This window comes from Camellia sinensis, chromosome 5 (assembly GCF_055761805.1).
Source record: "Camellia sinensis isolate YWXY chromosome 5, ASM5576180v1, whole genome shotgun sequence".
In the NCBI taxonomy this organism is placed as follows: domain Eukaryota; kingdom Viridiplantae; phylum Streptophyta; class Magnoliopsida; order Ericales; family Theaceae; genus Camellia; species Camellia sinensis.
In genome coordinates this window covers 161,256,006-161,270,397 of record NC_138965.1, presented here as the reverse complement: position 1 = coordinate 161,270,397, position 14,392 = coordinate 161,256,006, and the positions used below count along the sequence as shown (strand labels likewise).

At 28.5% G+C, this 14,392-nt stretch overlaps 1 protein-coding gene across 1 annotated transcript; it reads left to right on the top strand.

Moving 5' to 3' along the window:
• Positions 1 to 4,891: 4,891 nt before the first annotated feature.
• LOC114296145 (uncharacterized protein At1g15400) lies at positions 4,892 to 5,520 on the top strand. Its single transcript, XM_028240432.2, has one exon. It carries the CDS (start codon positions 4,913 to 4,915, stop codon positions 5,231 to 5,233), a length of 321 nt encoding a protein of 106 aa, XP_028096233.2. The 5' UTR covers positions 4,892 to 4,912; the 3' UTR covers positions 5,234 to 5,520.
• The last annotated feature ends 8,872 nt before the right edge of the window (positions 5,521 to 14,392 follow it).

Here is a 14,392-nt window from a genome sequence, read left to right as displayed (position 1 = left end):
TTGGAGTTTGAAATGATTTAATTTTTTTATTTTTTTATTTTTGTAATTGAATAGATGTGTGTGAGAAAAAAAAAGTGATTGATTATTGTGTAGGATGTAAAAGGAGAGATGAGAGAAAAAAAAAGTGATTGATTGATATGTTAGAGAGAAAAGTAATTTTGAAGTTTTTTTTTTTTCTTCAAATATTTTCAACTAAACAAGTTTTTGAATTTTTTTTTTCAAAAATTGTCTCTCAAGATAATAGAATAATAAAAATTATTTCGTGGATTTAGAAGACCATTGTTGTGTGCGCATAGTGCTCCTGACTAATGATGTTGCACAAAAAAATAGAAGAGTGGATGAAGCTTACCAGGTTAGCTTCACCCATTTTATGAAAATATGTATCAACGTGGTAAATTGGTACTCTCCAGCTATAAAATGTAACCCTTTTCAATCGTTATTCACTAGACCAACAATTCTGTGATTTATTATTATTAAAGTAACTTTATCCTTGTTTTTGCTCCCTATGTCACAAATTTTTTTGTACTTTTGTTCCCACTAACTCACTTTTCATGATATTTATGTGAATTTATTTTATTTAATTATCATTTTAATTAGAAGTAATTTTATACATTCACGCGCTCAATTATTAAAAAACGGGCATGACTATTTCATTTGGGAAGACTAAATAAGTGCACTTTTTGACTTTTTATGAAATATAGGTTGGATTTGGGTTGGGTATAAGGTCTCCGGTTTGAATCTCCTACCCAGTAAACGTATACTTTGGGGCCACAGACAGCAAGGCGTAAGCTCTCTTTTAAAAGGCTTGTTCGGACTGTAAGAGCTTAGTCTAGTGCGCATAAACCGGCCCAAGATACCTTACCTAACCAAGAAAAAAAAACAGTTACTTAATAAAAGTAAATAATAAATATATAAAATAAATCACATCTATCTATTTATCTATTATATAAGTGAAAGGTGGTTTCGCGAGGAGTATTGTGGGTGTTCTAAAACTTTATAATAAATTTGTAAATTTATTGAATTAAAAAATAAATTTTAAAAATAGTATTGGTTACTCTATTAAAGTAATAGTTTTCAAAATTTAATAATTTCATAATTTATAATTTTCAAAAAAAAAGATTAAAAAAATATTTCAAATCTTTCCAACTTAATCCTCTCTCACTGATTTTTATTTAAACTCGCTTCTTACTATGGGTTGGTTTGGGAAGTGGGTTGGTTTTTCGGCTTTTTGGTTTTTTTAGCTATAGCCTGGGTTAAAAAGCTTGGTTTGGGAAGGGTTTTTTGGCTTTTTTCATTTTTTTTGTGAGAGAAGAGTGTAATGATTATGGGTTAGATGTGATGTTTTGTTTGTTGTGGCTAAAATAGCCAAAAAAAACCCACAACCTATCTTCCCAAACGGAGCCACATATACCATATATAACTACTCTCAAATCTTTAAAATTCATAATGAAAATTAAGAACCTTCAAAATATTTTGATTTAATTATACACATTTAATTTCTTTTGTACACTTTTTTTCCTTTTTTGGTTTGTTTTGTACACTCATATGTACCAATATTTATGCCTAAATTATAAATTTTTTAACATATATGATGGGTGTGAAAAGAAATTAAGTGTGTATGATTATAAGCACCCTTCTGATTAGCCTCATTTATTTTCAATTTTTTTTTTTTTTATATATATCTCATCAATTTAATTCTTTAGTTAATGGATTTTCACACTATTAAAAGACAATTTTTTTAGTGTTTTTTATAATGGTAACTTCATTTTACAAATAATTAATTATTTTTAAAATATTAAAACATTTTACGCGAAAATTTGAATTAAATAAAAATTTAATAAAATTTAAATTGAAAATTATGATTTGTTTTTAGATTTCACTTCTTTGACCAAATTCTATGCTAAAAACAAAATCTATAAACTAACTTAATCTGATCTTAAATAATTCTTCAGATGTAAATATAATTTAATATTAGATATATTTTAAGAATAAATATATAATTTCTTAATTGAAGTTTTAGAATATTAATAAATATGCCAAATATATATTCATATTTTTTATTTTGTTTTTACAAATTTTTACAATATTATTACCATTTTAAAAAATAAATAAGTGGCCAATATGATGGTTGGGCATGAACCAAAACAATTATTTAAAAATTGGATTGTTATATAACATAAAATCAACCAAATTCAGTTTATACAATACTTTTAATATTTGATCCACTATTAGCTCATATTTATCATAACTTAACGGATTTTTAAACATAAACTTAAATTGATTATTATTAACGATTTTCACTAATTGATTGATCAATTTTTAAATTGAACCCAAGGTAAGATTAGATCAAGCTCTATATTTTAGGTTTGACCTAGAATTATATAATTTTTTCATACATAAATATACTTAATTATTTGGGCAAATTACATATACCCCCTTGAGGTTTGGCTAAATTACAAATACCCCTTAAGGTTTGAGAAATTACAAATTCCTCCCTAAATGCTATATTTGCATAACAAATTATGGGGTAATTTGTTATGAAATTTAAACCTCAGGGGACAAATTGTTATGAAAATACAAACCTTAGAGGGCGGGATGTAATTTTCGAAACCTCAGGAGGTATCTGTAATTTAGCCAAACCTCAAGGGAGGTATATGTGATTTGCCCTAATTATTTGTATAAGAATTTTTAATATAAATATATAAAATTTTTACAATAAATAAATGTGGCAAAAATATACATACATTTTCTTATTTTGGTTATAAAAAATAATCATAATATATTTACCAATTTTAAAAATAAAAAGAATAAGCGGGTTAAGTGATCATGAATTAGGTATGAATGGAGATAATAATTTTCTAAGAATTTCATTGCTGGTATAAAAATTGATCTTAGTATAACTTCTAAACTTTTTTTAAGGTTTAATGCAAGTATTATCCCTCAAATTAATTCATACTATTCAAAACCTGAGAAATCATAATATAATTTAAACATAAAATTTAAATTAATAATTATCAACTATTTCTATTAATTGACCAATCAACATTTTAAATTAGGCCTAAAGTATGGTTAGAATAATGCCCATACTTTAGGTTGACCTTGAATAGTTTTTTCACACATAAATATACTTAACTATTTGTGTAATAATTTTAAATATAAATATAAAATTTTATCAAAATTTGAGTTTTTTTTTATAATTATGCATAAACATATACATATTTCTTATTTTATTATAAAAAATAATAACATATATTTATTCACTAATTTTATAAATAAATGAGTTAAGTTGTTCATGCTTTGGCTTCGTTTAGAATGTGGGTTGACTTTTTCGCTATTTTAGCCTTAGGCTAAAAAGTCTCATTAGGGATGAGCTTTTTGACTTTTTTGACTTTTGTGAGGAAAAAAAATGAAATGATTATGATTTAAATGCTACATTTTTTAACTTAAGACTAAAAAGTCTATTTTGTTTTTTTGTAACAATTTTAGCCTCAACCGACCCAAACCCATCATGCCAAACCAATGCTAAGACAATTATTCATGGCCAAGTTGAGATAAATGTTGAGTTAATTAAATTATGTTACTTTTAGTATCTAGCACAACTATAAATTCTCAAGCCAACTCGTATTTTTTTGTATTCGTAAATTATGACATAGGAGAAACTATAATTTTATGCCTAAGCAGACATATTTTAAAATTTTTACAAAATAGACAATGGATAGTTGATAAATTGACAAATGTAATTTATTATAAGATTGAGCTATCTCTGATATAAAATAAACTATATTGCAAAATTTATAAGACAAAATACATTTATATTTCATTGTAAATATATTTTTTGTAATTTTATTATACTTTTTTTAAAATACATTCTACCATAGTTTATTTATTTATTATAAATAAATATTATGTTATTATTTAATTTCAAAATTATTTTAATTATTTATTTAAACCCGTGCATAGCACGGGTATTATGATTTATGAAATAATTTTAAAAAATTATACCCGTGCTATGAAGATCTGTTAAGCAAAGATAAATACTGAGAGAGAATAATAAGAAAACGGCCCAATAAGAGATGTCAAAACTAGCGATTGTGAGAAAATCTAAAAGTTGTACTTGGTAAATAAATACTGATTTCAGGAAAGATAAGAAAATAAATGTCACTGGTAATTCATTGTTTGTCATTTTCATTTTGTTATTCAATTATTTTATTTAAACAAATTTTGCTAGATTGAGTTTCACAAAAAAAAATTATTATTATTATTACTATTATATGGCAAACTAAAAAAATGTAATTCGTAAAAAATAATAATAATTATTGAGTTTCACATAGTTTACAATATCATCTAATATATGACAAATTAAAATTATGTATTTATATTTTATCATAGGTGTAGTTTTGGCTCCTAAAAATAAAAATTAAAAGTGCAATTTTATAATTTATCATAATTTTTATTTAATTTTTACTAATTACATAATGATTCATATTATTATTATTTAGAAATTAAAACAGAACATTAATAGTAGGAAAAAAATTATAAGAAAAATTGTGATAAAAATAATTAAAATTTTATTATTTAATTTTAATTTTAAAACTAATTATTAATTATTAATTTAAAACCGTGCACATTACGCTAGTAATTCAATAAACTTAAAAAGAATTTCACTTACCTCTAAGAGTTGACAATAACTATAGTAAAACCTTAAGAGTTGACACTAATATAGTAAAACCTTAAAAAAAATAATGAAATGAAAGGAGAGGGAAGAATAAAATTACATAATAAAAAATATATATTAAAAAACAATAAAAGAAATATTAAATTGCCTACCACCATTCTAGTATAAATAGATACAACTATGAAACATCATGCAAAGTACACCTAGTTTGAGAGAGAGAGAGAGAGAGAGAGAGAGATGGATGGTTTGCAAAGGTCTAAAACATCATTTAGAAGACAAGGCTCATCAGGGTTAGTTTGGGATCAAAAGTATTTAGCAGGAGAGCTAAGAAAAGTGAAGTCAAGCAAAGATGAAGAGAATTTAGCAAGATCAAGAGCTTCACAGGTGCATTGTCCTCGATCCAACAGTGAGCCTGCATATCGGACAGTCAAGATCGACTTTAGCACCCCTGCGATCGATCCTCCCTCTCCGAAAGTCTCCGGTTGTGGTTTTTGTGGGGTGTTTGGCAAGCCGGAAACTGCCCAGAAACCTAAAAAATCCACCAAAAGCAAGTCATAGATTGTGTACTCTTTCTTCATGATGCCATTTGTGATTCCAGAAACAGAATGTCTAGGAAAACAGATACTAATCACAGAACTAAACACAAGAGGATTGTGTCTAATTCTGTGATTTTTTTCTTGATAAATTTACATATTTCTTTTCTTGATACTTTTAATTGTTTTGTAAGATGTGTTTGTGATTTTTTTTTTTTTTTTTTAATTTAGAACATATATAGTAAATGATTAGTCTCAACATGAATTGGAATATGAGCCCAAATCAAACCTACATATTTGCTTTGGGTTTCTTTTTTGTAGTGTGGTTTGTTGTAATTTGTGAATAAGAACTGAAACATATCAATAAAAAATTTCACATTACATGATATTATTTGGTTGCCTAATTCCTTGCATAATTTCTTATTAATTAGTAACACCATGTATAATCATGTGATCATTAGTGTTTTTTTTTTTAATGTATAAATTGTTGTTTAAATTTGAAAACACAATTTAATGTATAAATTAATATGCTTAATTTCATTTTTCATTTTGGGATGAACTCCTCTCCAATTTGAATGTCCGAACTGAATGTCCAGTTAGAGCAGTGGAAATGCGCCACATCAGCATTTTTTATAAATTAATAATTTAAATTTTGTTCATCTAATATTATATTTGAATAAAAAAATTAACTTAATATTTAATGGACAGACAAAAATATTTAATTTATAAAAAGTGTTAATGTTGCACAATCTCAAAGCTAATCAACACTCTTCAGTCCAAACCCAAACCAGAGAGAAATCTCCTCCTATTACATATGATAAGATGTCCAACTCATTCATGAGAAGTCTCTTGTCCACTTGGAGGCTTCAACAAAGATGGGCATTATTAACTGGAATTTTTTTGACTAATTGAATATTTTTGGTGGCTTCGGTGTCCTCCTGGTGCATTTTAGCACTTGTGACAAAGCTCACAATGGTAGATACCAACCCAAACCATACACACATAGCAAAGACAATTATGCCGTCTTTGGTTGTACTTTGTTTTATTTTTTAATATTAAAAGCAAAATTTGAACATTCAAAAAAAATTATCTTGTTTGTGTGTCTTAAAAGTATATTTATTTTGAGAAAATTCTCCCTCCAAAGAAAAAAAAAAAAAAAAAAAGGTTAGCCAAGTATTTGTTTTGAGTTTTCGAAAGGAAAAAAACAAAAAAAATAGAAAAAGGATTTGAATTGTCTTAACTTGGCCAACTAGATGGTCTTGTTGGGTCTTAGACCACTTCTAACAGTGTATTAAAAATTTTAATAAATTTCAATAAAATTTTGATAAAAAAATTTGATTTAATACCGTTTATTCTAATGTTAAAATTAAAATTTTCATTAGATTTTTTCACATCCCCAATTGTCCGAGTGGACATTTGAGCGAATGTTCTGAAAGTTGTCTAGACATGAACAAAAAAATTGTCAAAATTGCTCTTGCTTGACATCTAGAAAGTTGTCCGGCCTAACGATAAATTTAAATTTGATAAAAAATGTAAGGCTCCCTTCACCTGATGAAATATTTGATTTTGTCTCTATTTGATATGATTTTGATAAAAGGTTGGAGCGTCTCTTTTGGCGCTTTTCATCAAGCTTCAAATTTGATGAAGCATCTGATGGTGAATTGGAGACGCTTTTAGTGGGCTCACTATGAGATCTAGATTAATGGTTTGAATTGTTTATATTATAAAATCTTTTGAGCAGATCATCCAAGCACAAAGTCGAATTGATCAAATAACTGTAAGCATATAACCAGTTCACATTTGTATTCAAATAATAGATGGTTTATTTTCACAATCATATTCATGATTCATTTTTTAATAACAAATGTAATAAAATCATCTGGTTAGAGTTGTCTAATCAATTTAGTGGGTGTTTGGGAAGTGACTATTTTAGAAGTTTTCTGATTTTTTGACTATTTTAATAGGCGATTTTAGTTTTTGTATTTGGAAAAATAGGATGGATTTTTATTTGAGTTGTTGTATTGAAAAATGTATTTGAAATGATGTTTGAGGTTGAAATGACAAGTTTGTCCTCAACTTTACTTTTTTCAAAATTAGTCTATAGGGGCAAAAATGTCATTTTGGCCTGTGCAACTAGGCTGGGCCTACCCACTGCTGGCCGTCAGTGCATTGGTTTTTGTTTTGTTTTATTTTTTTTATAAATATAAATTATTAGTTTAGTAAGCTATTTAGCTTTTTTGGTATTTGAAACTATTTTAACCTCAATTTTTGGTTCCCAAACACCCCCTAAAATTTTATATGGATGATTTACATAAAAAGCCCTATATCATGCATTTCTCAAGTCATTGAAGTGAGTCACATAATGAACCTACGAAGGCTTAACTACACGGACCAAATCCTAACGTATAAAAGCATTCAATAATATATATATATATATATATATTATTTGAACACACATATTATGAGATATTGACAAATGTTTCAATATACATCGTACCTAATTTTATATAAAATTATATTAATTTTTATAAATTTATGTAAGTTATTATATAAAATTACATAAATTCAAAACAAATTTACGTAAATTCATAAAAAACTTATATGATTATATGTAAATTTATGTTAAGTTCATACAATTTTATAAAACTACTTACGTAAATTTGCAAAAACTTTAAAAAATTTGTATAAGGCCCCGTTTGGGATGAATATTTGGATTAAAATAGCCATATATGACAAAATAGACTATTTTAGACAAATAAGATAAAATATCAAATTCAACTCATAGCTATTTTATTTTTTTTCTTACAAAATTCAAAAAAGTCAAAAAATTCATCCCAAATGAGATTTTTTAGCCTCAAACTAAGATAGTTAAAAAGTCAAAAAATAACTCACATCCCAAACGTATAATATACAATGCACCCCTAAAAAATTTTCATATTGAAACGAATCTTACAATTTTTATTTTTTTTTTTTACAAATTGATTCGACATTTATCAGGTTAGTAAATTGGGTTCGACTTCGCTTTCCAAAATTTTTTTACACGCCAAAAAATTGTGAGAAAAATAAATTTGTTTGCATAATATATATATATATATATATTTTTGATATTATAATTTTGCCGGCCAGCATTTGTGGTTGGCATTTATTATTTGCTTAATGATGTAATAATGAACTATGTCCTAATCTAATCAATAATAATTTGATACCTAGCCCTAGCAAGAGGATCAATGATGAGCTGCCTACTAGGACGGTAAACGAGTCGAGTCGAGCCGAGTCGAATTTTAGTATGTTTGGGTTTGTTTATTAAAATTTTAACGAGTTCGAGCTCGAACTCGAACTGAATAAAAATTTAACGAACCGAGCTCGAGCCGAGTTGGCTTAGGCTCGACTCGAGCTCGAGCTTTAACAAGCTAAAAAATTTATAAATTCATACTTGCCTGTGAGATTAAAATTACAATTAAAACTTTTATTATACAATTATATATACAATATATATAAGTATACTAAAAAAAGTTTATATTTTACTAAAATAATAATATTTACTACCAATATTATATTAATATACTATCTATAATTAACTATTATTTACATTTATATTTTTAAAATATATAAATAGTATATTTTTCCTATTTTTTATACATATTTTTATATTATTTAATATATAAATAATAAATATTAAACGAGCCAGCTAACGAGTCGAGCTTTAGAATGTTTGGCTTTGTTTATTAAAAATTTAACGAGTTCAAGCTCGAGCTCGAACGCAAAAAAAAATTAACGAACCGAGTTCGAACGAGCTCTTACCGAGTCGAGTTCGAGTCTGTTCATGAACGGCTCTGTTCATTTACAACCCTACTGCTTACCATCATCATTCTTTACGCCTGCTTAAATACATATTATTTTTCAATAATGCTTAAGACCACTAAAAGTGGTGCTCTAAAAATACCACTAGTGATGTGGCAGTAGACGGAACTCACTGCTTGTGTCTTATTTTTTTTATGTAAAGTACTTGCCAACTCATTAGTGGTACTTTAAAGTAGCACTTTTAGTGAAATATATCATTACCGATTATTTTTTAATCAAGCAGAAATTAATTATAAATATTAAAAAATTGCATTAAATCAAATAATTAGTCTAACCGTACATAGTTGGAAGCTCGACAACCGCTACAATAAATAGCTTGAAAATAAATAAACAACTAAATATTACTCACCTTTGACAAAAATTATTGGTTAATTCAGCAATATCACATAATCATATTACTCACCGATTACAATTTATTATATTCTCTAATATTTTTTAATCACTTAATATAAATTTATAAATTTCATCTCATTTTACCAATTACAATACAATATCCTAAATCAACCAATAAATTTTCCCACCTCTAACATCCTGGATAAGAAATTTGCTTTGCAAAAATAATAATAATAATAATGAATTAGTCATTCTACTTGTGTTTAAAGAATATAGAATGCCCCTATAATCTCATTTAAACTATTGATTTTATATTTAGGGTGATGTTATCCTTCTCGATTATCTCTTTTTAATCGAGTAGATTTTTTTCATTAGCAAAATTATAATAAAATAGTTTACATTTATGTCAACTACCTAAACTCTCCACCCAAACCTTCACCCCTCTCTATTTTTGACAATTTTATTAACAGTAATACTAGATATTAAAAATTCACATAAAAAATTATATAAATCCATATTCAACTCTTGTATGTTGGACTGACAGATGAATTTAAATCATATACTAACTTTCTTGATATTCTCTTTTGAAATGGTTAGTTCCTACCATTACTGTTTTATTATTTGCTCAAAAGTTTTATGGGAATAGGGCACCATATACATAACCATCATGCTTGTTTAATTTCATAATGTTGGAAATAATGGTTTTTTATAGATTTATTTTGAGCCAATTTTGAGTCTAATTTTGAGTGGGCCCCAAACAGCTTTTGGGGTAGGTCCGAAGAGGTGATGTGTTCCTTGCTGCATAGCAAATCACACGGTGAAGACAGTTCGTCAAAACCATTTATGAGTGAATGAGAACTTGACGTCGTTTTCGGATTCATGGAATTAAAGAATTAAATGTGAATTTCCTTACGCTTGTCCCACATTGAAACTTTAAGAGAACTTGTGTATGTATATAAGCTCTAGATGACAACACTTGGGTTGGGCCCCAAGGGGTACCCCAAGTTTGTAGAAGGGAGGAGTTATGGACAAATGGAACCTTGACTCAAACTACCACACACGCGTCGCCGCCGCCAAGCACGGTTGTAGGTCGGGTTGATTCTAATATTATTTTTTGGACAAAAATTTATTTGATTTTTTCCAGAAATTCTAAATTCTAATTTTGTGCCAAAATTGAATTTTATTTTTTTGTCCATATGTTACCTCCTACAGTCTAATTTTCCAAACAGTTTCCAAAGCTGTTGCACCTGGGCAGATTCTGTTTTTTCAAACAGATTTAAATCTGCCTAGGCAGATTGAACAGATTCAAATTGAAGGTTCGACAGATTCAAATGTTTAAACAGATTGGAAAAAACTGCCAGCAATTCTGGACAGTTTTATAACTGCTACAGTTGTCAGATCTGTCTAGATTGATGCTGTATTTGTCCAATTTGAACTTGCACCTATTCAGTTCAAAAAACCTACCTGTTTGGGTCTATATATTGCAGGCCATTTCCAACAGTCATTCAATTTTGAAAAATTGATTTTCTTGCCTTAATTTTGCTCTCATGCATTATTATTCTTCATACTAATTTTAGAGATAAATTCAGAGAGTATAGAACGTAGGTTTTGTTCGCTGTACAAATTGTTTGGAGTGCTACTACAATTTGTGAAGATCATTGTATCCTAGGAGATAGACGCCTTTTATCCGTAAGAACCGTAACGGGGCGAATCTGTCTTAAGGACAGAGTGTCACACGCTCAACTTGATCTTTTAATTATTTATTTGGTTCGGTAAAATAAATTCGGTAAGTAATTTATTTTATTTGTTTGATTTGTTTCAATTTTTTTATTTACACAGAAGATTGTTCCAACAATCTTAAGACATATTCAAATTATTCTGTTTATACATAATTTTTCATTTGTTTCCTTTTCTCTTTATTCTTCTTACAGAAATTATTTTTGTGATTTTACAAAATAATATTCTGATTGGAAAAATAAATAGTAGTAATATACTATTTAACAGATAGTAGTAATATACTGTCTATTTTCTTTGACAACTAATAGTAATATATTGGTGTCATTAACAATTCAGAATATTTATTTGTGAAGTTGCCAGAAATTAATTTTGGTTTTTAGAAATAATTTTTGAGTGTTAATTATTTAAAATTCTGTTTTTAGTATTTTAATTTTTGAATTCTTACAGAAATATTTTTCTGTGTGGAATTAATTTGTTTAAATAAAATTTTATTTTTTCTTCAAATTAATTGGAAATAAAAGTTACAATTCTTATTTATTTTACTTTTACAGAATTTAATTTTGTGGTTTTGGTTTAATTTTCTGTATAGTATAAAATTCTAATTCTAATTTTGTTTTGTAATTTAGAATTCATGGCTACTGAAACTGGTAAAACTAATACTCAAACAAGTACTGGTGTGGTGGTTGCATTACTCCAACCCCTCATCCTGTTGTGATTGTGCCAGTCAATCACGTTGAGAAGCCAGAGAAGTTCTCAGGAACTAAAAGATGACAGTAGAAAATGTTGTTCTATCTTACTATTCTCAACCTGGCACGTTTTCTCCGTAAGGATGCTCCTACTTTGAAAGATGATAAAATTGACCGGTAAGTGGTTGTTGCGGTCGATGCTTGGAAACTTGCTGATTTCCTTTGTTGGAACTACATTTTGAACGGACTTGATAACACATTATACAACGTCTATAGTCCTATCAAAACGGCAAAGGAACTATGAGAGTATTTAGAGAAAAAGTACAAAACAGAAGATGCTGACTCAAAGAAATTTGTGGTTAGCAAATTCCTAGATTTTGTGATGGTTGATTCTAAGATTGTGATCAGCCAAGTTCAAAATCTCCAACTCGTCCTGCATGACATTCACACAAAAGGTATGTTGCTCAGTGAATTCTTCCAAGTTGCAGCCTTAATTGAAAAATTACCACAAGGCTGTAAGGAATTCAAGAACTACCTCAAACACAAGCGCAAAGAAATATCTTTGGAAGAATTGATTGTGCGTTTGAGGATTGAGAAGGACAATCGCAATGAAAAGCGGGCTGATAAGCATCCAATGGAGTTTAAGGCAACTGTGGTGGAACATGCTCCAAAAGCAAAGAAACAAAAGTTTTCTGGAGAAAGTTCCTCACAAGGCTCTAAAGGAGGAGAAACTAAAAAGTACAAGTTTAATGGTAAGTGTTACATCTGTGACAAAGAGGGACATCGGGCCAAAGATTGTCGTAGCAAAGGCAAAAGCAAAAGAAGAATAAGCAAGAAGCCTGCTCAAGCCAATATGACCGAAGTGAACAAAATTTCCAATGGTGTAGATGACATAAATCTTTCTGCAGTTGTTTCCGAGGCAAACCTTGTCGGAAATCTTAAAGAATGGTGGGTGGACACTGGTGCTACTCGCCATATTTGTGCCGACAAAAAGATGCTCACATCTTATTCTATAGTGGACAATGGTGAACAACTTTTTATGGGCAACTCCTCAACTTCCAAAGTTAAAGGATAAGGAAAGATTATTCTGAAGATGACATTTGGAAAGGAACTCATTCTCAGCAATGTGCTGTATGTACCGGACATTCGCAAGAATCTTTTTCGGGATCTTTGTTGAGTAAAAATGGATTTAGGCTAGTTTTTGAAAGTGACAAGTTTGTACTTACCAAAAATGGGACGTATGTAGGAAAATGTTACATGTCTAATGGCCTTTTCAAAATGAATGTAATGACTGTTGTACCTTTTGTTATTAATAAAAATACATATTCTTCTTACTTGCTTGAGTCTTCAAATTTATGGCATGATAGACTTGGACAAGTTAATTATGGATCTTTGTGTAGATTAATTAATATTGATTGTTTACCTAAATTTGACGTTGATTCAAATCATAAATGTGAAATTTAAGTTGAGGCAAAATTATCCAAAACTTCTTTTCATTCAATTGAAAGAAGTACAAAACCACTTGCATTAATTCATAGTGATATTTGTAATTTTAAATCAATTCAAACTAGAGGTGAGAAAAAGTATTTTATCACTTTCATAGATGATTATATTAGATATAGTTATGTTTATTTAATTCGAACCAATGATGAAATTTTGGAAACTTTTATTCAATATAAGAATGAAGTTGAAAATCAACTTAGTAAGAAAATTAAAAAACTTAGAAGTGATAGAGGTGGTGAATATGAATCACCTTTTGGTAAATTTTGTAAAGAACATGGAATAATTCATCAAACCACTGCTCCTTACTCAGCTCAGCAAAATAGAATTGCTGAAAGGAAAAAATAGGACTTTAAAAGAAATGATAAATGCCATGTTAAAAAGTTCTGAATTACCTCAGAACTTGTCATGACCCAAACCTGCCCCTAAGGGTTTAGCATCGTAATCAGCTAGTAATCCATGATTACCAAAGGCCTGCTTAACAGTATTGACAATAATACAGTATAAAGGAGGCTAGCGAAAGCCAATCAATAATAAGATGATGTCCAATGAGTTGTGGACACCTGAATGGAAAATAAACTTTCATGCGTACAGCCGTATTCACAACCACTTATACCAAAAATACATATGTAAGCCATTATGCAAGTTAGGGACATAATCCCATCATCAAAAAACTGTATAAACCGGAGTCTTAAACATTCTTTACATTAGCAAAGACAAAAGGGCGAATTTGAGTCACGCAAAAAGCTTTGACTCATGCAAGTTCGAAACCTCGTTATGAGGTACTACGGCTGGCTTGACAAAATGTGAGCTCAGGTCAACACCTCTAGTCTTGATCCGGTGCCTGGCCTATATACATATACAATAAACTGTGAACTAAAGCCCAGTGAATAATGAATGTGTAAAAGGGTTAAGAATGAATATCCTTTCAGTATTTAAAACAGTCAATTACATCTGTAGATCAGTTATCCAATCAACGTCTCATATTTCATGTCATATCATTCATTTAGAAATCATAGCAGTCATACGTGGTACATCTAACATCAGAACAGTACAGTAGGTCTTAG